The sequence below is a fragment of the Lygodium microphyllum genome, chromosome 28 (genome assembly GCF_053477565.2).
Source record: "Lygodium microphyllum isolate KBCC chromosome 28, Lygodium_microphyllum_v1.1.10, whole genome shotgun sequence".
Taxonomy (NCBI): Eukaryota; Viridiplantae; Streptophyta; class Polypodiopsida; order Schizaeales; family Lygodiaceae; genus Lygodium; species Lygodium microphyllum.
Window position 1 is genome coordinate 69694204 of NC_141162.1, and position 27003 is coordinate 69721206.

The 27003-nt window shown below is 41.8% G+C and overlaps 1 protein-coding gene across 5 annotated transcripts in view; it reads right to left on the reverse strand.

Annotated features, from left to right (window-relative positions):
* Positions 1 to 6591: 6591 nt before the first annotated feature.
* LOC148011578 (NOL1/NOP2/sun family protein) overlaps positions 6592 to 27003 on the reverse strand; it is a 251201-nt gene continuing 230789 nt past the window's right edge. For all 5 annotated transcript variants that reach the window (XM_087670922.1, XM_087670920.1, XM_087670921.1 and 2 more), the window contains 4 exons: positions 8057 to 8157; positions 7665 to 7746; positions 7484 to 7548; positions 6592 to 7213 (listed from right to left, as the gene is read on the reverse strand). In XM_087670922.1, coding sequence (XP_087527048.1) covers positions 7105 to 7213; positions 7484 to 7548; positions 7665 to 7746; positions 8057 to 8157 — 357 coding nt within the window. In that variant the 3' untranslated portion in view covers positions 6592 to 7104. The remainder of the gene's footprint in view (positions 7214 to 7483; positions 7549 to 7664; positions 7747 to 8056; positions 8158 to 27003) is intronic.

Sequence of the window (27003 nt, forward strand, 5' to 3'; positions counted from 1 at the left end):
CCACCTCACACGACCATCCCTCGGCACGAATTTCTACAATGCTTTGTATCATGGGATCGTTACACATCTAGGAGGGGATAATGTTAACCCTCTTGATAAAGCAAGTGCAAGAATGGAAAATGATAAGCATTAATTTTTTTCAACATGTAAATATTTTCCTAGAATTGTTTTTCATTAAAGTTGGGTGAGTTAAGTTTAAATTCCCAACTACATGTAATGCAAGGGTGATTAAGAGATTGGTGTAATGTACACTTGACACCCAAAAAGGGTGGGGATCCTAGGGCTATTGTATAAAAAACATGACAGATAGTGGGGAAGGCTATTAATGTGTGCAAACTTATGGTCTTCCTACTTGTGTTATCCTTTCTTGCAAGAGCTCTAGAGAGTGAAGAGAGAGAGTATGTTTGAGAGAATGTAAGGTTTAGGAACATTGAGTAAGAAACCCTTACACCTTTCTCTTCTTCTCAATCCATTCTCTTGGAGCATGGCAAGTGATAGTGAGAGTACATAAAGTAGGGAGAGTGAGGAAGCAAGAAATGTGGCAAAGTGAAGTTTTCATTATCTCGCTTCATCTCTTTTATCTATCCTTAGTGGTTCATGCAAGTGCAATGACAACATGAGTGAGGAGGTGAGCAAGTGACCGTATGCATAGATCATGGAGCACAACTCAGCAAAAAAGCCATGATAACATGGTAAGTAAAGGCAATTCCAGAGTTGCAGCATTGGAATGTGTGCACAAGAATGAATATCAACTCACAAAAAGCAAGAAGATAGACAAGAAGTTGGCACACACAAGAATAGCCTCTTTTATTAACCTTCATCCCTTTTATACAAATATATAGGGTTAGGGTTTCCCCATTTTCCTTGGGCACCTTGTGTGTCTTTTGGCCAAAAAAACCGATCTTCTTAAACCATATTCATAAGCCACATTCACATGTTACAACTTGCATGGGAGGGAGCCCGGCTCTCAAAGTAGTGTCACAAAGCCTTTTTTGTGTTAGAATAGTTAGAGGAGTTAGCAACTTAAGGTTTCTTGTTAGTGTTAATTCATATTTTTTATTTAAAAAAACATTAATAGTTTATTATTATTTTTTAAAAAAAGCTTAAAGCTTCTAAATTTGTCATCTTCATCTCCATCTCCATCTCCATCCACTCCCTCATAGAGGGGCCGATCTCCTTTCATCATTCGTGCAATCACGAGCAAGGTGGCCCTACTTGCTACAATTATAGCATGCACTACCACTGCTCTACCATAGCCATGCCATTGTAGCTGCCGCCTTCATGACTAGCCCTACCCCTGCCCCCTGGCAGGCCCTCCATAGCCACCACCACTGTTGTGGCCTCCTCCCTGGTCATAGCCATCTCCTCCGCCGCCCCTATTGTCACATTGCACCAGGTTGCGATTCATGCCAGTGACATCCAGGGCCTTGGTCTTGCCGTTCTCCCCCTTCCTCAACACTAAACTCCATGGCCTCGCCATTCGCTAGTGAGTGGAAGCTCTCTAAGATTATGGAGGTCTGGTGGACGAACAGATCCCCATTACCGTCGTCGGGGGTGATGAATTTGAAGAAGCAAAGTACAAGAATGAATTCTTGTTTAATAAGTTGCTCAAGGTACAACTTGGGTACACTCTATCTCACACTTGATAGTGACCCATAGGCTGTTTATATAGCCTCTACCAAGCTAGGGTTAGGGTTTCCCATGTCCCTAAGTCTATTCACACCCATCTACCCTCATACTCCCTTATAGTGGGTTCCTATGTCTATCTTCTAACACCCCCCCTCAATGCCAGGGTGGCATTGGATTACAAGGCACGTAAAATGTCCCCCCCCCCCTTCTTGGGATGCCTTTATAAATCAGGCTTACAAGAGTGTTTTAGGTAGATGATTTAAAGAGTCAAAACAATCGATCTTCAGATGGATTGGAGGCATAGTTAGCCACCAATTCTTTGGGTACATAAGGAGTGTTGGGGCATTTACTAGTGATATGGCCTGTCTTCTTGCATTTGTTACATTTCATTTTCTCGGGATACTTCTTCCAACAGTTGTTTACAAGATGTCCTTTTTTCTTACAGAAAGAACATCTAGTGAGAGTTGTATGTACCAATACTTGGTTACGGGAAGTTGAAGATGCCTAACTGTTGCTGCTTTCTTTGTGGTTCCTCTTTTCTTCATCCAAACAGGATTGAATGGTACTTGCCAATGTAGGATTTGGAATGTTGGTGAGAGTGGTTACAAGAGCAGGAAACACTTGTTTTACAGCTTTTAGGAGAATAGCAATAGCATCTTCTTCATGTATTGGAGCTTATACAGAGACAAGCTGTGCCATAAGTCCCTTCATGTGAGAGATGAATTTCCCCAAATCTTCTCCTGATTTATATTCCAAGCTAAAGAATTCAATTTTAAGGAAGATTTTAGTATTTTTACTAGTGGCTTCATAGAGCTTTTCAAGCTCATCCCATTTTTCTTTAGTAGTGTTTAGTTGATCAACATGATGAATCAGGGACTCATCTAAGTGTAACATTATGATTGCTTGGGCACGTTGGTCATCCTCTATATCAACCAGATTTGTAGAGTTTACAACTCTAGTGCCTTGAATGAGAGGCCAATACCCTCTCTCCATCATTTTGTACTTTATAAGTACCTCCCATGGGTGGAAATCTTTGCCATCAAACTTTTGAATTTGAGGACAAACATCAACATATGTTGTGGCCATTGGGAAGGTCTTACCACTTGTTAGGACGAGGGCAGTGTCTAGTCCCTTACAAATTTTCCATTGAATGTGGAAGCAACTCAAACAATTGAAATCAAAGTTGCAATGAGGAGAAAGGCTGAAAATCATACAGATGTAATATTTCAAGGTATGACTGTGGTGGTCCTTTCTTATGTGCAATCTTCTTCTGAGTTTTAATAGTCTTTTTAGGTTTTAATGAAGTAAATCTAGACTGGACTTCAAGCTCCTCCTTGTGGTATGGCTTAGTGGATGAAGCTTATGTTGGATAAGGTTAGTCTATCATCTCAATGCTTGTTGCTGCTGATGATTCCGAGGAGAGTACAATGACACTTATCCTTTTGATTTCATTGACCAGTGTACTTGAAACAAAGTCACTTAAGATATGCAATACACTTTTAGTTTATGATGGCCTATGCATTTATAATTGTACACATAGTCTTACAATTTTAAGCAGAGCACTTAGTTGTTTTCATTTCCTAATAAAAGCATTCAGATTGTGTAGGTATTAGCAGCAATGATGATTTAAACAAAGTGCCTTAGTGCTTACAAGCACTCATCTGTAGCTTATGTTGCTAGAGATGGTAAATGTCGGTCTCAATGAGCTTGATGTTGACTCTTCGAGTAGAGGAACTTCTGAAATGAGATTTCCAGATTCATAACACACTCTGTAAGAGTTGACTCAGTGATTAAAATCACTGTTGATGACCAAACATTGAAAAAAAATTGAAAATGGATGAAGCTTGAAGCTCCTGGCTGCGGATGCCAAAGACCCACAATTAGGGTTTGGCTTGTAGCAGCCAGCATAGGTTGAATTTCTCAAAGCCCTCTTAGGGGTAGATGGCCCACTAGGGGAGCTACAAAAACCCTATGGTAGCTGCCATCAATGCGTCTCCTATAGCCCACGTTTTAGTACAAAGTAATCACCTGCCCAGAACTGTGCCGTTTTGACTCAGAACGTAATGCTGTTCTTCTGTGTGCCTTATTCCATGGTCTATGGTGATAGGCAGCTACGCCCTGAGATGTGGAAGAGTTTCTCAAAAGGAACAAGGAGCTGATATGGCCTCCTTTGTTCTCCCCAAGTCCTCCATTAGAGGTGGGTCTAGTTTGGCTATGGAGGCAAGAGGTAAAAGATGAAGATGATGGACTGTCTTATGCACTTAGTGAGGCTGAGGGTATAAGAAGCTGAGGGGATCAAAGGAGGCTCTGATACCATGTTTGAAAGTAGAGTTGCAGCATTGGAATGTGTGCATAAGAGGGAGAAAGAGGCTCAAAGTATAAGAACAAATTTTTGTTTAATAAGTTGCTCAAGGTACAACTTGGATACACTCTATCTCACACTTGATAATGACCCATAGGCTATTTATATAGCCTCTACCAAGCTAGGGTTAGGGTTTCCCTTACCCCAAGGCTATTCACACCCATCTGCCCTCATACTCCCTTCCTGATAGTGGGTTCCTATGGCTATCTTCTAACAAAGATGAGGTGCATGAAGTCATCCACATCTCATCTACATACATGAACTCATGTCTAAGTATTTCTCTAACAAAAACTAAGTACTTCAAGACCTTTGTTCCATGTGTTCATGAAAAGCTTATAACCTCTAGCTTCACAATCAATGTGTGAATCTAAGCCGGTCTTACATTCATGTATCATAAATACATTAAGCACATATCATATGGTTCTCATTACATTCATATGGCTTGAAATAATATGGATTCAAAAATCTTTTGTAATGTTTATTAATGCATCACAACACTCTTCACTACATCAAGCAAAAAACATCACATCATATACATATCCATGAAAATATTTTTTGTGTTAATATGCTAAGTGACCCAACCAATAAAGCCTTTGATGTTGCAATGCCATGCACAACATCAAGCAAGAAACATCAACATCACAAGTACTCATTGATTCCAATAAGCTTAACTAAGCTATTGTATGCTTCTATGCTTCCAATGTTATTCTTCATCTTTGAGGCACCATCTACTTTCAAGAATTGGAATTCATTATATTTTTTGGCTTCATATTCTTCTTATGAAAGCTTGTAAAAAAACTTGTCTACATGCTCATGTCCTCATTTTCTAGATCACACTTCTTTATAAAGTAAACTCTCTTAGAGCTACATGTTCTTTTTGTTTTCTTTCTCATTATTGTTAGTACCTATACTTACAAAAAAGAGTTTGCTTGTCATCATTTCTGTGCATTGTGAGAATATTGTTTTATTTCTCAATGTTATGAGCTCCTATGCTTGCACAACCAAAGAAGAGTGTGTATTTGGAGTCACCTTTGTGTATAGTGAGATCATGTTTCATCCATTGCAATGCAACCCACTTCTCCATCCGCTCACCTTCAAACTATATAATAGACTTCAACTTGCCAAACACATTCAACACAACAAATATTAAGCAATACTTCTAAACAAGATAAAAATACAACAATGCCACTCTAATTGATACGATCTATTACAACAATTTTACTCTATTTGATCCACTGCATGTAGCGTATAATACTACATTAACAGCTCAATGCCAAAACATTGTCAATCTTTAAAGATATCAAGCCAATGTTATCCAAATTTGAGCTCCATCTTTACAAAATTTTCATGCTCACACAATGTTAGCTTATATAGAACAATTTGTACAACTCCGATCCAAAACCATGTCCTCTACACCCAACTAAAATTCTACAAGAGGACATTGCTATACAAAAATGATATTTGTTGCAAATGAGCTTCACAATGCGGAAAATACCTAAATTAAGGCACTTGGAATGAATCTACACAACCTTCATAGATATATTGTTTCATTATTTAAAACACAAGGCACTTTCCAAGTATTTCCACTTTACTTGGACCACATGCACACCATAGATAAGATATGGACACAATGGCTACTTTGAGACATGAATGTTTTATGATCACTAGTTAGTATAGCCCAACTATCTTTCATAACATAATCTACAACATTTTTTTTGACTTAGCAACACAAGGTAGAATCAAATAGATCAAACAGATTTCAAAGGAAAAACTCATATGACAAGCAACCTCTATCAATAAGAAGGGTACTAGCAACTTTCTAATCAACTCCATCATACAAAAACGATAAAATCTATATTTACAACACAAACAAGTCTTTGTCACTTCTACAATTTAAAAGATGAATACAACATTGAAGCTTTGCTCACCTTTTCAAACATCTCTTCAGTTGGACCGTTGTATATCAGTATCCACACAATGATACAAGCACAATCTTGGACATTCATTTACAAGTTTCAAATCAAAGAAGCCAATAAGACCAATGGATTTCGGAATGCTAGAAAGCACCCCTAGAGACAAGTCCACAATCGCACCCAAATTAGCCAGCCATCAAAGAAACCATTACGAAAGGACTAATAAAAAACAAGGCTATCTAGATAGATTATTGTTCTCAAAGACACCACTAAGAATAACAATGCAACTACAGTCAACGCAACTCACATCGAAAGCATTGTGCAGTTACTCAACATTTAACAAAAAAATCCAAATGCAACTGTCTATACTTCCCACATAACATATATGTTTGTTTTGATGATTGGCTTGTCAACCTTCACACGTCACCAAACTGCATCTGTGCATTGCAAATATTCATATGACTTAAGTGAGACACAACAAACACTAAAGCAATCACACGAATACTACATTGATAACATTGGATTGCCTTTCAACACTAATTTTGAAGCAAAAGAAGGAACTTCTGTTGCTCGACCTTCTACCAAGAATTCAATCCCTTTAAGAAAGATACAAGACAATATATTTCAAGGAAAGGTGATCAACATGAGATAGTAGTTGAACAAAAATAAAAGAGAACAAAGTGAGCGAAAAAGTAAAATATATTCATGGCTACCGAGAATTTTTAATGCTCCTGATCAAAATCAACCAGGAGGTTTTTATGGTTGGGAGTTTTTTAATAAACTTGAAACTTTACAATGTGATAAAACTGCCAAACTTTTTTAATGACTCCAAATAACGTTGCTAAGTGCTGTTTTGATTGATTATGATGTTTGTAAGCTTGCATTGCTTTGATCCCTTACACTCAAACCAGTTAGCAGCCCAAAAACTGGCTTAAAATGGTTCTACTTAGTAGGGGTGACTCAATGTCCACTGTACCCAGAAATTAAGCCATAGCCAACGCACATAACCCCTGGTCTATGATTCCTTCCAGTCTGCACTGCAGTGCTCAGCTTGCATGGTTGAAAAACTCTAACAACGGCATTGCTTGAAAATTTTGATAACCAGTATGAAAGCTTTGCCAAACATAACAGGGTGGAACCATGCTTCATTTGTGTTCTCTTGACCCTCGTGTGTTTGTGGCATGACATCTTCATCTGTGATCATCTTTGTGGGTGGACATGGAATTTGGCAATGAAGAAGCCTATGGTGTCCAAGGGCCCAGCTGGGTCAAACCTCTGGACAAGATGCCTCTCTTCTTCCCTTAGCCACCTGCCATTGTTAAACAATCAACAGATGTAATAAAAACCTTGGAAAAAAAAGTTAACAAGTAACCTCTATAAAAGATAAACACCTGCAGTTTTCCTGGAAATTAAAATAAAAGAGAACATGCTTGCAGTCTCAGCTTTGTGCCAAGTCAATGATGTTAACATTTATCCGTCTTAAAGCTGTTCAAGAGGAAGGGGTGGTGTGTGCGTGCATGTCTGTGTGTGTGTGTGTGTGTGTGTGTGTGTGTGTGTGTGGCTTTTGCTAAGAACTTACTTGGAAGTTACACCGTCCAAAACATCTAACCCCCCCGTGAGGCCAGGCCCACCTAATTTTGGATTCTGCATATCCATGACAACGTGTAAAATCAACAAAATTTCAAATCTCTGTAGTAAGTATTCTGCAGTCTTGCAACAAAACAAGATAGGAATAATGGATAAAGATAGCGACACACTACCTGAACTACAAGAGACAAGAAATTGTAAGTGTCCAAAGCATAACGAACCAATGCCTCATTTTCACCTGGATTGATTGTGCATCTGTAAAAAAGTTCAAGCTGAGGGCATGGCCTTGTAAAATACATGCAAGATGAGCACATGAGAGAAAAAACATGACACAATGAACACCTTAGAAAATTCATATTGCCAGGTGGGTTATAAAACTATGATTCTCTGTCATCTAGCTAAGGTTTATCATTCAAAGTTATGAGAATGGGAGTTCATCAAAGAAGCCTATTTAGGCAACAAGAACAAAGATTCTATTCCACATAACTTTTCAAGAACATTCTTTTGAACACGATTCACACTCAGACCTGAAAGTTAGCCTACATAACAATGAAGGATAACTTACGTAGAATACACTATCGTGCCACCAGGTCGACAAAGCTGAACAGCTTGGTCAAACATCCTCCTTTGATAAACGGCATGCTGACGAAGTGCCTCCATAGTTTCCTGAAGCAACAAAGTAGAAATGCATGATCAATCAAACTGTGCATTGGCATCTGAAAACCAGACAATTATCACCTCCTTGTCATGAACCTAAAGAATGTTACAATAAGAGTGATCATATGCTTTTACAAAGAAACACTTCTTGCTCCCGAATGTGACTCCTACCAGAAGTTAGAGCTTGGGTTTCTAAAAATAAGGTTGAATGTTCAAGCCTTGTCGGTTGAACACCTGGTTTGTTGTTTCATGGTGGTGTTACCAAGAGGAGGATCCCAATGCAATCAAGCCCCTTTGGAATGCTATCCTCTCTACACTTTGGGACAATATCAGTATGGTTTGGCTGCAAAGTGGTCAAAGAAGGCATCCTACCCATGACCCAAGAATGGATGGCCATTGATTGTTGTGTCACCAAGGCCCACACGTGGAAAATAAAGCTCCAAATCTGTCTCACAATAGGGCAGGAGATGAAAAGATGAATCAGGATCTCATCACGTGTAGTGCAAAAGATACAATGGCCACAAGAGATCTTGCAAGCAAGTAGCACATCTCCAATGGGAAGACCCCCAATGAGTAACCTCCGTATGATAACTTTCCCTGGGGACTTCCATAGTTGAAGAAATATGTCCCACCACTTCCCTTTGCTATCTCAAACATGGCAAACTTTGTCGGCTTTCTCAATGACCTATCTCTTATCCTCCACCACCTTATGATCAATCTGATTAGCCAATCTTTTCAAGAAATCATCGAGTTTCACAAACGTCCAATCTTGCCAAGGGGAAAAAGGCTAAAAATCGGGCAATGGAGTATGCTGCTAAAACTTCTCTAGCAAGGTCAACCAAATTTGGTTGTACCTTCTAGGCACCTAGAAGTATTGGCAAATGTGACAAAGGAATAAAGACAAGGATGAACAGGAATGAGAGCATCATGTATGGTCTCATACCCCACTCTAGCCATCCAATTAAATATATTTCGCTGCAAGTCTTTGTCACGCCAATCTATGTGCCTCGAAGTGGCTAGTACTATTGCTTGTATATCTTTCTCTCTCTTTTTTTTCGTGAAGATAATTGAATTAAGTAGTAAATATTTACATCAGACCATTAGGTCAACAAAGACAAAACAAACACAAATGAAAGTCTACCAAGACTAACACAGAAATATCACACAAAAAGGACAGCTGGTGTGGAGTGAACAATATCCAGCCAGGGAACAACAATGTTAGGAAGAACTAGATCAACTCACACCATAGAGGAGATTTGCCATAACACTTGAACACGGGCCACATGACCATGGATGCTGGATACTGAATCAAAAGTAAAGACATTCCGAGTACGCCAAATATGCCACAGGGCTGTCCATCTAAGGAAATGGAAGAGGCAACAATAATCTGAATGCAAAGTAGACATACAGGTCATCTTTCCCATAATCCACGAAAGAGCTAAGATCCAGTGCTGAGTCGCCGAGGACCACACATGGGAAACAAAACTCCAAATCTGTTGAGCAACAAGGCAAGAGACAAACAGATGAAGCAATGCCTCATCACATGTAGTGCAGAATACACAATGATCAATAGAGATCTTCCGGGCATGCAACACATCCCCAATTGGAAGGCCCCCAATAAGCAACCTCCACATGAACATTTTACCCTGATAAGGAACCTTGACTTCCAAATTTGGACGAATCTTTCCTGCCACTTCTTTTTACTATCCCGAATATGCCATAATTTATTAGCCTTTCCAATGACCCATCTCTTGGCCTCCACCATCTGATGATATATCTAGTTAGTTGACCTTTTTTCAAAATCATCAAGAAACACAAACATCCAATCACACTAGGGAGACAATGGCTGAAACACAGGCAAAGGAAACAACCTTAGATGCCTGTCTTGTATGGACAAGCAAATGTCCTGATATTCTCGAGACACCCGAAAGTACTGGCGAATATGCCAAAAAGAATAAATACGGGGCTGCCCAAGAATGACACCATCAAGGATTATCTGCCAATTGTTTCAATACGACGTATGGTACTGTTCGTACCATACGTATCTTTACGGATTTGTACGTTAAAACTGGCCTTTTCTGGCCACCTCGCCTCTGTGTCTCATGTCCCCTGCAGCCCTACCTTTACTTCCGCGCATTTTGCCTACTTGCGTGGCTTTTGGGAGGGTTGGAAGCCTTGGATACCTCATCCCACCCCCTTTTCCAGCCATGAACTCTCTTTGACCGTTGACCCCTCTTTGATTGTTTGAACTTTGACCCTTCTCTTATCTACAAAAGGTGCTCCTCTCCTCCATGCTTCCATACCGATTCAGAAAGCATTTACCATTCTCATCTTCCTCTCTTGGATCTTGAATGGACTTGTGATTTGTCATTCTCATCTCCCATCCCCTCTTTCCTGCACCCTATCAAAGCATTTTCCATTCTCAAATCTCATCTCTCATCCCCTCTATCCTGCAACCCTATCAAAGCATTTGCCATTTTCATCTTCCATCTCCTCTCTCTCACTCTTGCTCTTTCAAATTTACCCTATCCCTCAAGCCTCTCGAGTCTCCCTTCCTTTAAACTTTCAAGACTTAAGTTTCAAGAGTCGAGACTCAAGCATCTCACTCTCCCTCGGGCCTCTTTATCTATCATCGGCACCATGACTCGTGAGAAGTACGAGGCCTTCATTTGCACACGATCCATGTGGAGAGGGATACAAAGAAGTCCAACTCCCACCATTGGACATGCAAGTATTGCGGGAAGCACTACTACTCCAACATCTTTCCAAGACGGGGGGGCAAGTTGCTCTATGCAAGGAGATCCCTCAAAACATCAAGGAGGAGATTCTCGCCAAGATGAGAGAGGGGTCCACAAGAGGAGGAGGAAGTTGCTTATCGGCACCAACTACAATGCCTACTAACGAGGAAGTGTCGAATGTGGGCGTATCTGAGGGAGGCCTCTACCATTGGTGGTGGGGGCTCCACATCCACATTTGGCTCCGGTAAAAGACAAAGAATGGAGGCTCATGCAACGCCAAAGAGACAATCATCTCTCTCTCAAGCTCCCGGTCATGTGCGTGGATTAGTTGCCTTTGTTAGAGAAAGGCAATGACTTGCAAACATTGAAATTGCATGCACGGACATTGAGTGCAATCTTGCATGCAATGTCCTAAAGCAAAAGCAATGTAAGAAGATAGTAAAATCCATTGCCAATGTGGGTCCATGTGAAGGATGGACCAATATTACATACAATGACATAAGGACGAAAAAGATTGATAAAGAGAAGGAGAGGATTGATAGAGCCCTTGAATCTATTTGGGCTGCATGGAAAAAATATGGTTGCTTCATTCTCACCGATGGATGGAGTGATCGTAAGAAAATGGCATCATCATCAACATACTTGTCTCATGTCCACTCGACACTTACTTTTTGTAGGTCGTAGATACCGGCAAGAGGGGGGAAAAACGACAGGCGCATTCATCTACCGCCACATTCAACAAGCTATCATTGAGGTATACATTGCCTTTTAAATTTGTTTCACTTTCTTTCATTATGATAATTGATTTACGCATAACTATCTATCTCGCTATTCTAATTTCTCTCTAATATCTATCTCGATTCTCTTTCCCCTTGGGCCCAAGGCCCCCAACCCCCATCTCTCTTCATTCTTAAATCTTAAAAGTTGAAACTTGAAAGGCTCTACTCTCTCTCTCTCTCTAACCTCCAAGTATTGTTAGCATACTTGTCATTTATAAATTGTGATTGTAGGTGAGCCCCTCGAATGTGGTGCAAGTTGTTATCGACAAAGCATCGAATTGTCGACGGAGGGGCCGTTTGCTTGAGGCTAAGTTTCCCACGATTGTGTGGACTCCATGTGCAAGTCATTGTTTGGACTTGCTCATGGAGGACATTGGGAAGCTCAAGTAGGTGAAGATGGTGGTCTGCAAAGATACATCAATTGTCACCTTTTTCACGGTAAGGTAAAGGTGCTTGCGATGTATTGTGAGCATAGCACACTGGAGTTGAAGAAGCCTTCTTTAACTCGCTTTGCTTACATGTGGTTATTGTTAGAGCGCCTTTATGAGGTGTAGTCCGCCTTGCACTAGATAGTGGTATCCACTCTATGGAATGAGAGGGATAAGAATGAGACAGAGGAGATCAAAGCCATGCAGCGCTTGTGTCTTAATGAGTAGTTTTGGCAAAAAGTCCATGCCGTTGTCATTATCGTGACTCCTTTTATAGGGTGTTACATATAAGTGATTGTGAGGGGTCCACCATGGGCCTTCTCGTTCACTTCTTTGGAGTGGCATTGGTGAAGGCATATGCTTGTATAGTGATCACAAAGACACAGCATGCACATGTTTTAGAGCTAGCAAAGAAGAGATGGGCATGGATGCATAAGCCCATCCATGGTTTTGCCGCATTGATACATCAAGCCTACAAGTCACTAGTGGTCATGGATAATAGAGAGTTCTGTTTGGACCAGCTTGCTTATTTGACTTTTGTGGTCCTTGCGGATGACAACAATGCAATGTTGAAGAAGCTAGAATGCTATGCACATAAGAGAGGGAATGTGCCTTTTGCTTCTCCTTCACTTGTTGGAAAAGAGAGTCACTTGTGAAGCCTTTATTTTGATGGCAAAACTTTGGATATGCATTGGAGATCCTTCAGCCCTCAGCCATGGAGTCCTTGCCCAAAATTGCTCTTCGAGTGTATGTGAGAGAAACTCGAGTGCCTAATCTCTCGTTCACACAAAGATTCGCAATCAACTTAGCACACAACAATTAGAGTGCCTAGTCTATTGCCGCACTAACTTACGCAAGATGAGGGCTATGATGAGCATGGGTAGTCCGAGGCAAGTAAAGTTTAAACACTTAACCATAACATTTAAAATTTGTTGTTTTAAACTTTAAACTTTGAAGTTTATACTTTACAATTTAGACTTTAGTATTTACAATCTTACATGCATCATTGCATTCTGTAGGTGAATGTTGATACATTCAAGTTGATGGGCAATACTCTTCCGAGTATACATCAAGAGGTGGACCAAGAGGAGGAGATGATTTTTGCAGAGCTCTATAGAGAGCTTATAGCAACACATACTCATGACACTTGCAGTCAGCGTGCTCGTGGACGAGTCGAGTAGGTGGTAGCAGGGGAATGGTCATTCGATGCCCTCCATCATCGAGGAGGGGTGGTTCGAGTGGCTTGCAAACATATGTAAGGCGGGGCTCTAGTAGCTCACATCCTGTGCCTCATGATGACATCCCCCCCTTGCCTACACAGCTGCCACCTAGGGAGACATCATTTGATGATGATGGTAACCTCATCACTGAGGATGAGTATGAGTGTGTCTCATCATCCGATGCCGAGGAGTCATCTTCAGACTCTCATGATGAGCACTCAGATGGTTCTGATGATGATAATGATGATGATGATGATGATGATGATAGTGATGTCTCATCATAGATTCATAGGTCTCTCTCTTTTTTGTATCAGATATACTAGATTGTAGTTGTATCACATGTTTTACACAACCCATGCAACCGCGATGGTCACCCTTATCTATTTATCTTATTCTGTAATGAAATGGCTAATTCCACTTTAAACATGTATCCTATGATCTATCATTTAGTGATTTATGGTTTTTGTTATTTAAAAAATCAAAGTAATTTTTTTTCCAATACTCATATCGTACCATACCTTAGCTAGCCTAAAATTACCCATATGCAAATTAACATCCAATAAAGCTACTCCCCCCATCCTTTAAGGAGTAGTCACATGCTACCATGAAATCCACACCTAGCCCAAATAATTCTCTTTCTTTTTCCCACAACATGAATCGGATAGGCTCAACCAGTTCCAAAAGAGGCTTCTTAGTTCAAGGAAGCAATGGTAGAAAAAACGAAATTATACTAATCATGATACATTGAGCAACTTTAAGTCTCACATGACGAGGCTCGCCTTGAGATTTCCAATACATGGACCGATCATGAATACGGGATGACATCCGATCAATCAAGACATGCAGAGCTACATCCACACCAATAGGATAATCCAAGTGTCTAGTTATATCTCCCTTAGAAATCACAACTCCATACCAACCCAAGGCCTATAAATCATTCTCCGTACAAGAGAGCAATATCTGAGCATTAATATAAAGTCTCAATGCCATAGCAAAAAGATTCCATGCAACCGTTGCCCAATTAACATAAAGAAATCATTTGCCAAAGATTGACCCAAAAGTTGGGCACCACTAGGAAGAGACAAGCCAATAATCTCACTTTGATCGGCCAACTTATCCAACAATGAGAGCATCGGGTGAGTGACTAAAGAAAACACCAAAGGGCTGAGAGGGTACCCTTGTTGAAGAGACCGAGACAAGGCAATTTCATTTGTGATCCCTCCATTAAGTGCAATACGAGCCACAACACCCTGACTAATGGTATCAACAAGAGAAATTGTGCGAGGAGTAAATCCCATGGTGGACATTAACTGCCATAAAAAAGACAAGCTAACATGATTAAATGCCTTTTTAATATCAAGCTAAAGCAGAACAACTTGCTGGCCTCAAGCTTTGGCATAATCAATCCCCATTTGAACATTCAAGATGTTATGCGTTATATTCCGACCCTTAATGAAACCATATTGATATGGATGAACCAAGTGCGGGAATACTTTTTGCAATCTATTGGCAATGATTTTAGAGAAGATTTTATATAAAGAACCCATAACAAAAATGGGTCTCCATTGTTTCAAAGAGGTCAAAGAGGGAACCTTAGGCAATAACTGAATGACTGCAATCTTCCAGCTTGAAGGCATCATAGCAGAATTCGACACTTGCTGACATAGGCGAGTTAATGGGTCCTTAAGTTGCTCAACATGGGCTAAAAACAGCTCATTAGGAAGCCCATCCCAACTAGGGCTTTTCCTTCAAGGCAAATGGGACAACACTTCCTCCACTTCATTCTCTCAAATATCAACCTCCATCAGATCAAACCATTCAGGCTTAACCTGGTTACCAACCAAATCGCAGATGTACAGGCGAGCAAAGTGAACAGCATCAGAAAGAAACTCCCATGAATCTAACAAAGATTTATAAAAGTCAACACACATCTGAATGATGGAAGTAGGATTAGTCATCATAACACCTTGCTCATCCATCAAACACACTATTTTCCCGAGCATATTTCTGATGTAAACGAGCAAAGCATTGATGAGATTGACAATTATTATCATGTAAAGCTTCTGCTTTGGCTAGCAATTTGTATTTAGCATATTGCTCGAAGAAATTGAACTCTGCATTTCAACCATTCAATGCATGTGAGCAAGTCATCATTGGTATCCCCTGATTGACATAGAGACAACGAGTGGGCGAACAAAGATTGCACATGCTGCAATCCAGCTCCTAAAGAGGAAGCATGCTGAATACCATATTGTCACAATAATGCTTGTGCATTATCCCTAAAAACAGCCCATGCCTCCATCCCTCCAGGTAGGACCCTCACACTAAAAGAAGCAATCAATTGTTGATTACATTTCAAAAACTGATTTTGCAACAGAAAAGATTGGTTGAAATGAAGAGGAAAACAAGTAAGGAGAGCTTTAAAGGGATGAACATGTATGTGGGTCATTTCCAAGACCAAAGGATAGTGATCTGACAAGACATGCTGTCGCTCCACCCACATATTGATGACTACAGGAAGAAAAGAATTGCTCTCACAAATGTAGATCCTATCAAGTTTGGCCCAAGTGTTTGGAAGCTGAAGAGAACGATAAGTATATCCAGACTGTGAAGGATGCATCCAGGACAACATCTTGTTTCAAAGACAGCTGCTAGGGCATCCCAAGCCTATCGCTCAGGACCATCCATGACAAGAGTGTAGTGAAGTCGCCTGATCCACAAATACACATGCATTAAAATCATCCATAACAAAGTCTTGACGAGCCATGGCAAGGTAGTGAACTCATCCCAAAGCTAACGGCATTCCTTAGTAGGAGCGTACATCCCCACTAGCCACAAAACTGTTGGGATGTAAAGGTTCTTTATTCACCTTTGTGTATTGTACACGTGTATTATTATGTTGTACATGTGAATGCACTCTTATGTGTCCTAAGTATAAATACATTTGATTCTTTGTGTACCACCACATTGTTGGTACACCCAAATCATATCGTACTCTCTCTCTCTTTGTCACTCTTACTCACCTACACACTTCTATTGCAGCACACTCTCAATAACTGGTATCAAAGCACAGGTTGTGCATGCTTCCTGAGACCACATGCATTAGTCGCTAGTTGCAAGCTCGACAAGCAAGAAGCTATCGACTAGGCTATAGCCACTGAAAGAAGTCGTGTGCAGAAGACCAACGAACAGGCCGTACAAACAGCCAATGAATAGGTCGTGAAGAAGACCAGCGTGAGTGCTCACGATTGGGTAGCAAGTCCCCAAGTGATAGGAGACATGGACTGTAGACGCAAATGATAGACTAGCGAAGCGACCAACGGGCAGGCGACAGGTCTCAACCAACGGACAGGAGGGGTAGACATGTTGCGAAGACAGCAGGCAGGCGACGAGCTGCACGCACGTTATGTGACAGGACTAATTTGTATTTTGATTATATGTTGAGGGCGATCTTTTTTATCATGACATTACCTGATTCTTGGGAGACCTTGGTAGTTTCTCTCAATAATAACCTCAATCTCTCATATGATGGTGTGAGGGGTTCAATCTTGAATGAAGAAATCAACTCAACTTACAATGTTAGAGGCAGGGTTGAAAAGAAAAATGCAAATGTTGGACAGAGAAGCAGAAGCAAGAGCAAAGGAAAGAAAAAGAGTGATGTCACTTGCTATCAATGTGGTCGGAAGGGCCAAAAGAAGCCTCGTTGTAGGTATTACAAAAAGGAACAAGAAAGAAAGAAGAATACAGGAGACAAAAAGAAGAAAGAGGATAAGACAGATGTATCTAAGGTAGCCAAAGGCAAGGAAAATGCCAATGTGGCCTCCAGTGTAGTCATAGAGGAGCTCTCGAATGCAAAGGCTGATGTATTATGTGCAATAGATTATGATGCCCTTATATATCACATGCAGGATATATAGATTACCAAGGCTGATGTGATTGATACACTTTTGTCAGTTGATGATGGTGTCACTCAGACTTGGATTGTAGACTCTGGTGTCACTTTCCATGTAACTCATTGTTTGGAGTGTTTTGCTATATTCAATGCAGACAGTTATGGAAAAGTATATCTTGGAAATAGCCATGCTTGCAGCATTGAAAGGATAGGCACTATACACTTGTCTTTGGATAAGGGGCAAGAGCTTGTGTTGAAAGATGTCAAATATGTGCCTAGCATCAATAAGAGTTTACTATCTCTTGGATATCTTCACATGCATTGTTACACTACACTGTTTCGTGATGGTTTGTGGAAATTGAAAAAGGTTTCCATGCTGATTGCTAAAGGAACCAAGAAGGGCACTTTGTATTGTCAATACTCTAAACCTTTGAATGGAAAGTTTCTTGCAATTGCTGAAATTGGTTGTCATTTGGAGTCGTGGCACAAGAGATTAGGCCATATGAGCTAGAAAGGACTTGATGTTCTTACCTCTTTGAAGGTTGATGGAAAAGGCTCTAAACTTGATTTTTGTAATGATTGTCAATTTGGAAAGTAAATGAAAAATTCATTTTACTCTGGTGTCTCCCATAAGTTCAATGTCTTGGACTTGGTGCATTCTGATGTATGTAGTATCCCCATGAAATCATTGGGTGGTGCTGCATATTTTATCTCTTTTATTGATTATTATTCCAAGAAGATTTGGGTTTATCTGTTGAAAAAGAAAAGTGAAGTGTTTGTTGTTTTTAAAACTTTTCATGCATTTGTGATCACTAAGACAAGTAGAAAGCTGAAATGCTTGAGAACTGATAATGGGGGTGAGTTCACACCTATTGAGTTTAAGTCTTTTTGTGACTTGCATGGAATCAAGAGGGAGCTTACAGCTCCTTACAACCCTTCTTCAAATGGTGTGGCTGAAAGATACAATAGGACTTTATGTGAAAGAGTTTGGCGTATGCTGTCCACTGCTAATCTCCCTCATGAATTTTGGGGAGAGGCACTTAAAACTGCGGTTCACATTTGCAACCACTCCCCAAACAAGTACTTAATAATGGCATCCCTGAGGAGGTTTGGTCTGGCAAATCGGCCTCATATGACCAGTTACGGATATTCGATTGTGATGCTTTTCTGCAAGTTAGAGATGAGCTGAGGAGTAAACTTGACCCGAAATCCACCAAAGGCATTTTCATGGGCTATGGTGATGAGGGTGAATTTGGCTATAGAGTGTGGTTACCACAGTCCAAGAAAATTGCTCGTACCTGTAATGTTGTGTTTAATAAGGCAAAGTTGCTGAAAAATACTTTAGCCTCTGATGAAGACATGATAAAGGTCAAATTTCAGAATTTGCAGCCACCTACTACTTCAAATGTCAGCCTCATGATGCTGTACCACAGACAGACTAATGATCAGCTGGTTATTTTTGAGCCAGATGATGATGGACAGCAAATAGAAACACAAGGAGGTCATGGATAGCAAGATAGACTTGCTGATAATGAAAATGCAGGTGCTGGAAATGAAAATGAAGGTGCTGTACAGCATGAACAGCATGCTGAAAATGGCTTATAGCAGCCAATAAATGCTGAAAATAACATACCTCCTGATATAGACCTGATTCCTGAGAATGTAGATCATTGGGTATGCACGTCTACATGCTGAAGAAGGCAGCCACTTAGGTATGGCCCCTCTTTGCACTATGTGATGCTTACACATGAGGGTGAGCCTCTTACATATAAAGAGGCCATGTCATGCAAATTCAGTAGTAAGTGAAAGCTAGCTATACAGGAAGAGGTTAAATCTTTGTATACTAATGATACTTGGAATCTTGTGTCATTGCCCAAAGGAAGAAAGCCTCTTCCAAACAAATGGGTTTACAAAGTAAAGACAGTTGCAAGTATAGAAGGAAGGGATTGACTTCCAAGAGGTATTCTCACCTATTGTGAAGATGACCACTCTACATGTGTTTTTTGCTCTCACTGTTGTATTGGAGTTAGAGTTGTACCAAATGGATGTGAAAACTGCTTTTCCGCATGGTGACATTGATGAGGAAATCTACATGAAATAGCCCGAGGGCTTTGTAGTTCCTGGAAAAGAGCAATTGGTGTGTAAACTAAAACACAGCTTGTATGGGCTGAAGCAATCACCACGGCAGATCATTGCTTGTACATGAAAAAGGATACATATGGCAACCCCATCATACTTATTTTGTATGTGGATGATATGTTAGTAGCTGGTTAAAGAAAGACTAGCTTGGATACTCTCAAAGATCAGCTGAAATCACCTTTCTCCATGAAAGATTTGGGGAATGCAAAGTATATATTGGGCATGAGAATTTGCAGGGATAGAACGTAGAAATTGTTGTTTTTATCTCAAGAGAAGTACATTGAAAAGGTACTGGACAGATTTAACATGGCTGAAGCTAAGCCTCTTGGGATGCCCTTACCTCCATATCTTAAGCTTAGTAAAGCCAACAACCCAAAAGATGATGTGTAAGCCAATGCTATGAGCGGAGTCTCTTATGCATCAACTTGTGGCTCTCTTATATATGCTATGGTCACTAGTCGTCCAAACATTGCTCATGCAGTGGGAGTTGTCAACAAGTTTATGTCAAATCCTGGCAAACCACATTGGGAGGCTGTCAAATGTATTCTTCGATATCTAAAGGGTACACAAAGAAAGTGTATTTGCTATGGGCAAGGTGCACTTAGTCTACAGAGTTATTGTAAAGCAGACATGGCAAGTGACTTGGACACTCGCACGTCCACTAGCCGGTATGTCTTTACAATTACTGGCGGGGTTGTTTCTTGGTGCTCCAAGTTCGAGAACATTGTAGCACTGAGTACTACTGAAGCTGAATACATATCAGCTATTGAAGCTTCTAAAGAAGCTATATGGTTGAGCAGATTTGCAGAGGATCTCGGCATATCTATGAGTACTCCAGTGTTGGGATGTGATAGCCAGAGTATTGTGTATCTGGCTAAGAATGCCATGTATCATTTACGCACAAAGCATATAGATGTGCGATATCACTTTATCAAACAGATTTTGCAAGATGGTCTAATCACATTGACCAAGATCAAAACACAGGACAACCCTACAGATGTTCTCACTAAAAGTCTAAGCAAGGCTCAGCATGAGCATTGCATACGAGTAGTGGGAGTTGGTTAAAGGTTCACTTCGGACCTTTAAGTGGAAGGTTGTTGGGATATAAAGGTCCTTTATTCACCTCCGTGTATTATACACACGTATTATTATGTTGTACATGTGAATGCATTCTTACGTGCCCTAACTATAAATCCATTTTATTCTTTGTGTACCACCACATTGTTGGTACACCCAAATCATATCGTACTCTCTCTCTATCACTCTCACTCACCTGCACACTTCTGCTGTACATATGAATGCACTCTTACATGCCCTAACTATAAATCCATTTTATTCTTTGTGTACCACCACATTGTTGGTACACCCAAATCATATCCTACTCTCTCTCTGTCACTCTCACTCACCTGCACACTTCTCCTGCTGCAGCACACTCTCAACAAAAACCTCTCCCTCATATAGGATTTCTAGTATCAAATATCTGATGCAAGGGTCCTAAGAAACCAAAGATGGTTGCAAGGAAGATTTGACGACCAACATAACTCCAAATTTATGTGGAGCCTGACCACTAAAAAAGACTTTATAATCCTTATATATGTAAGAAGATCTTGGCAAAGCATACTGTTTGTGCTCCACAACACATAAAACATCCCAATTTCAAACCAATACAACTTTCCACAACTTTTACTGCTTCTTGCTCGAAGAAATGCCTTTAACGTTCCATAAAGCAAGTCTCATGATAAATCACAGAAAAGAAAATTACTGAATCACCACTTTCCCTTTCCCTTTTACATCAATAGTTTTAGCTGCCTGAAATCCTTCCATCTCACTTCGGATAACATTCATAAGATCTACCCTTTGCAAACTAACAATCGAAGCGCGATAAGGAAACTGTTGTTGCTTAGAACGGAGAACATCCCAAGGAGGCACAAGCCTCCCACACACGTCAAAGCGCAAAGTAGAATCAAAAGCCCTTTTATCATCCGTACCAACTACAAGAACACGTGAAGATTGAGGTTTCATATAAAACCCCTTACCTCTATGTTGAGAAGTCAGAGTGAGAGGGTGTGGAGGTGGGTGTGCAGGAGTTGAACGAGAATCCTGTCTAGCATTACGTCTAACCACAATGATCTAAGAATCATCCTGAGGAGGCAAATTCTAAACAAGCAAAAGCCATGCATGCTTGATACAAGCATGTGAAACATCCTTCTTTCCATCATCATGTCCATGCTTGGCAAGAGGCACAAGATCAGATTTTGGCTGATGAACCATCTGCTGGGAATTATGCTCTTGCATATCCATGTCATGATCTAGAGAACACTACAAACCTCAAGGCTTCTATTACCTTCTAAAATGAAATGGCCCAATTGGCCACATCTAAAACAGTGTCTAGCAAATCTCCTCCATTTCAGCTCATAAACCAATGTTTGTAACCCGGGAACCTCAAAACGAATTTTGGTCAGGCGAGGTTTCCATGTATCCCAAAGCATGTAGGCCTTGTTCCTATTGTAGGAGGCCAACCGAGGCTCCACCAACACCTCACCAAGGGTTCTTAAAACCAAAGGAAGAAGTCGCCAAAGATGTGTAGGAAAATCAACCACCTCCACCCGAATTGGGGATGCTTGCCTAAGTACCTCCTGAAACTCAGCCATAGGCCTCCATGGGACCATATGTACTAGCTGACCATCCATGAACAAAGGAATACGTTGCATAATGTGAGCATGCACTTCCGGGGAACGAAAAGGACCTCAAAAAACCCCTTCGGTCCATCGTAGATCTCTTCAACAAGAGGGGCCTACACTTGCCCTGAAGCATCATCTTGACACACCTCAACACTAACAAGCATGGACTGCAGCCAAGCACAAATCCTAGTAATCAAAGGAGTCCTTCCCATACAGTAAAAGATGCCTGCCCTTTCATGGAAAGCAGCAATCTGCTGTAAGACCAGGTTAGTTCCCACGACAACAACCACATGATCCCCTTCCGGTAAAGAGGTCGCTTTACCCGCATCAGCATGAACATAATCTGACATAAGATTGTTGGCAGTGGCCAGCATAAACTGAAGCGACCTATCAGTCTAAGACCATGAAGCATGAACATCTTGTGGAAGCAAGTGCATGGCACATAAAACCGGTTCATCAACTGACATCTTACGACGTTTACCCATCTCATCCCCATCCATCAACTTCCCAGCATCTTCAGTCGATGAGTCACCATCCGATTCCGCCAAATCTTCGTCATCCCCATGCCCTATATGCTGGTCGAGAAAGGTCATATCAATACGATTTGACACCTACAGATTCACCATAACAGAACTTTATGCTGATTACAAGCTTTGTTCACAACCCTGACTGGCTGTCTCAAATCTGAACAGAATCGGTCTCCTTCTTCAAGCCCTCCGTGTGTATTGCACCCATTATGCTGTCAGACTATGAAGGACTGCACCTGTGCAACTTATGCAACAAAACCCTCATGATGTGCCTTCAAGCCCTTTATGCAGGTCATCAATTAAGCAGCCTGTCGCCTACAGAAAGTCATCAGTCACAGCTCCCGACCGACATGCCACTTCTTTGAGGGCACTATGGTGGGGTTGGGGTTTCCCCAAGCATGGATACGTGGGGTCTCAACACTTTACAGATTGGCCACCAGCATGGTTCTCATAGGTGGCAAGCGAGGGGAGGAGTTTTGACTAGAGAGATCGGTCCAGGGCTGCCCCCCTGGCCCCATACCTGTTCTTACTCTTAGCAGAGGCGATGTCACACTTCCTCAGGTCACGTGTGAGTGGGTTACGCAGCCTTCGGCTTCTAGTGAGAGAGGAGACGGAGCTGTTAGACTCAGAGTATGCAGATCATACAACAATCTACGTAGAGGATGATGAGTTGATGCTGGAGAGAGTGAGAGTGGCTCTTGAGGTGTTTTGTACTGCAAGGAGAGCGAAAATCAACTGGCGAAAGTCGTTTGGTTTCCTCATAGACCTCGACTCTAGCACGGAGTGGCGTGTTCACTTGGGATTTAGATGGGTGTGCAGAGGGCAGGCCGTCCATTACCTAGGGTTCCACGTGGGACTCGACATCACTCCCGCCCAACAGTTTCTTCCAGTCTTTGACTCTATTCAAAGGAAGCTGACCTATTGGAGTACCGCTCGCCTTTCCTAGAAGGCCGAGCCCTGGTGGTTAACTAGGTCCTCCTAGCGACAGCTTGGTACATCGCCTTGTGTTGGTGCTTCGCCTTGTCCTATATAGTACAACTTCACCGCCTAGTGCGAAACTTCCTCTGGGCTGGGACAAACAGCTCTAGGGATTCCCGGGCCAAGGTGGCGTGGGCAACCATCATCTCGCATCCATTAGAGAGAGGGCTTGGGATCATAGATCCACAGTCCCTGAGTATGGCCCTCTTGGGGAAGCTAGTAGTTCGCGGCCTCGCACTAGGAGAGCACCCCTGGAAGGTCCTATTGAAGGAGGGTCTCCAGAAGTGTAGACCGAGGCTTGGCGGTGACTAGAGGCCATCCCTGAGATGGATCTTCATGACAGCCTAGATCACCCCCCCCAAATCCCCCTTTCTACGCAATTTCCTTCATGTGTGGCTGGACCTTCGTAAGGCCCTAATCAAAAACCCCCTAGGTTGCCGAGAGGAGGTAGACCGCTAGCCGGTGATCTGGAACCCCCAAGTCAGAGATTGGGAGGGGGGTACAGATTGGGGAGTGCCCCCACATCCAATGGGCTGGGTGGGAGGCCAGCCCGACCGGCTCGTACCATCAAGTCATGGCGGGAGGTGTACAGGATAATGGACGAAGAGGTGTTGCAGCGGGCATCAGGTTGCCAAAGAGTTGAGTTGAGAATAGATAGACGTAGCAATACCTCAGGAGTGGCTTGCCCCCTCGAGACGAGAGATAGTAGTGCCCGAGGAGGTATGGGCCGCCAGGTTTTTACCAGTAGGTATCCCCCTACAGGTGGCAGGCCACTTTATCTTTAGAAATATCAGCCTCCATTAGATTTACCCATTCTGGCGTGACTTCATTACTAACCAGATCACAAATATATGTTCGAGCAGAGAGAACAACGTTAGAAAGAATCTCTTGCGAACCCAAAAAGGCCCTATAAAAGTCAACCGTCATATGAATAATAGAGGTAGGATCGGTCACCATATCATCTTGCCCATCCTTTGAGCGCACAATATTTTCCCTAGCATATTTTTGATGCAAACGAGCAAAGAATTGATGAGTTTGACAGTTGTTATCATGTAAAGCTTCAGCTCTGGCCAACTGTTTGTATTTTTCATATTCCTCTTCTTGAAGAGATTGGACCCTACCTTTAAGCCATTCAATGCATGTGAGCAAGGCATCATTGGAATCCCTAGTCATCTGACACAGAGACAAGGACTGAGCTAATAAGGACTGAGCATGCTGCAATTCAACTCAAAATGAGGAAGCATGCTGAATACCATATTGTAGGGAAAACGCTCGTGCATTATCCCTAAAAACCACCCATGCTTCCATCCCTCTAGATAGGACCCACGAGCTAAAAGAGGCTATCAATTGCTAAACACCTTTCAGAAACTGATTTTGCATAAAAAAAGATTGATTAAACCGAAGAGGCAAACGGGCAAGGAGAGCCTTAAATGCATGAACAGGTCTACGGCTCATTTCCAGGACCAAAGGGTAATGATCTGATAAAACATGCTGTTTTTCCATGCGCATATTGATGACTGCAAGAAGAAAAGAGTCACTTTGGCAGATGTATATCTTATCTAGTCTGGCCCAAGTGTTTGGATGCTGAAAAGAACGATAAATGTATCGAGCTTGTGATGCATACATCCAGGACCACATGTCCTGTTTCAAAGATGCCACTGCAACAGCATCCCAAGCCTGTCTCTTAGGACCATCCATAACCATGGGAAACGTCCTTCTTGCCTTCATTACGACTATGTTAGAAAAGCTGCTTAGGATCAGCCACTAGCTTCTAAATCGTTTGTTGACGGTGGTGGTCTTGCATTTCCATATTTGGGTCCATAGTGCATTGCCCGACAGCCATATTTTTGTCGCATTTCGAAATGAAATGGCCCAACTGGCCACATTTGAAATAGTGTCTTGCAAAAGTACCCCATTTCAACTCATACACCAACATTTGTAACCCTAGAGCCTCAAAACGAATCTTCGTCGAGCAAGGTTTCCCTATATTCCAAAACATACATGCCCTATTCAGATTGTGGGAAGCCAGCCCAAGATCCACCAAAACCTCCTCAATGGTTCTCAAAACGAGAGGGAGGAGTCTCTAGAGATGCGCAGGGAAATCCACCACCTCTACCCAAATTGGGCAAGTCTGTCTCAGCACCTCCTGAAACTCAGCCATGGGCCTCCAAGGGACCACATGAACTAGTTGCCCATCCACAAACAAAGGAATGCATTGCATAATAAGAGCATGTACTTCTGCTAAACAAAAAAGAAACTCAAATAACCCGTTCTTCCCATCATAAATCTCTTTCACTAGGGGGACCTCCAAACACCCTGAAACATCTTTGGAGCACTATTCAAAACTGGCAAGCATAGATTGCAGCCAAGCACGAATTTTGGTGATCAAAGGAACCCTTCCAGTAAAATAAAATATGGCTGCCCTCTCATGGAATGCAGCTATTTGTTGTAAAAACAGGTCGGTTCCCATGACTGCAACTACTTGATCCCCATCCGATAGTGCGTTAGCTTTATCCTCATTATAATGCACATAATCTAACATAAGATGATTGGTAGTGGCCAGCATGAACTGTAAAGATCCATCGGGCTGTGAACACGAAACATGAGCCTCTGGCTGAGACAAATTCGGGCCCAAGACCGGTTCTTCGACCAACATCTTACAACATTTACCCATCTCTTCACTATCTTGCAACGGCTCGAGTTCATCAACCGAGGAATCACCATCCGGATCGGCGAAGCCTTTGTCATTCCCTTGCCCAATCTGCTGATCGAGAAAGGCCATATCGATGCCATTAGATTGTAGAGCCAGAGTATCGGTTTCCATTTCATCGCTGGTAGGAGAAGTCATCCTTGCAGAATCAAATCGAAGGGACGAGTTGAAACGTAAAGGGAGTCTATCCAGCAACTGCATAAAAGGTGCAATGGGTTATGCAAGTATCTCAAGCTGGAGAGGGAAATGGTCCGACAAGGCATATTGCTGCAAGACTTTCATTTCCAGCATCTCGGGAAGAAAATCATCATACTGCATGATATACATTCGGTCCAACCGCAACCATGTAGTTGCATATTGTGCGGAATGAAAAGTAAACCCTATAGAGGAAGGGTGGAGCCAAGACCATAGATCTTGCTTAAGTACCTCAAGAGCAAAGGCATTCCACACCCGACTTTCCGGAGCATCCATCACCGAATGCCCCGAAGTGGACTGAGAAGAGTCAACACACATATTGAAATCCCCCATCAAAAAACCCCTTCTGCCAAGTGACATGGAGCTCTGCAAAGTCTTCCAAAGATCCCGTCGGGATGAAGGGTCATTCGGAGCATAGAGGCCCAGCAACCATAAGATCTCTCCTTCAAATAAAACTTCGATTACCACAAAACGGCCTTGAACATCATTTTTAATAAGAACAGGCTGGTATTTCTCATGGACAATCATAAGCACGCCAAAATAGTACATAGCATGTGTCCCTGCATAA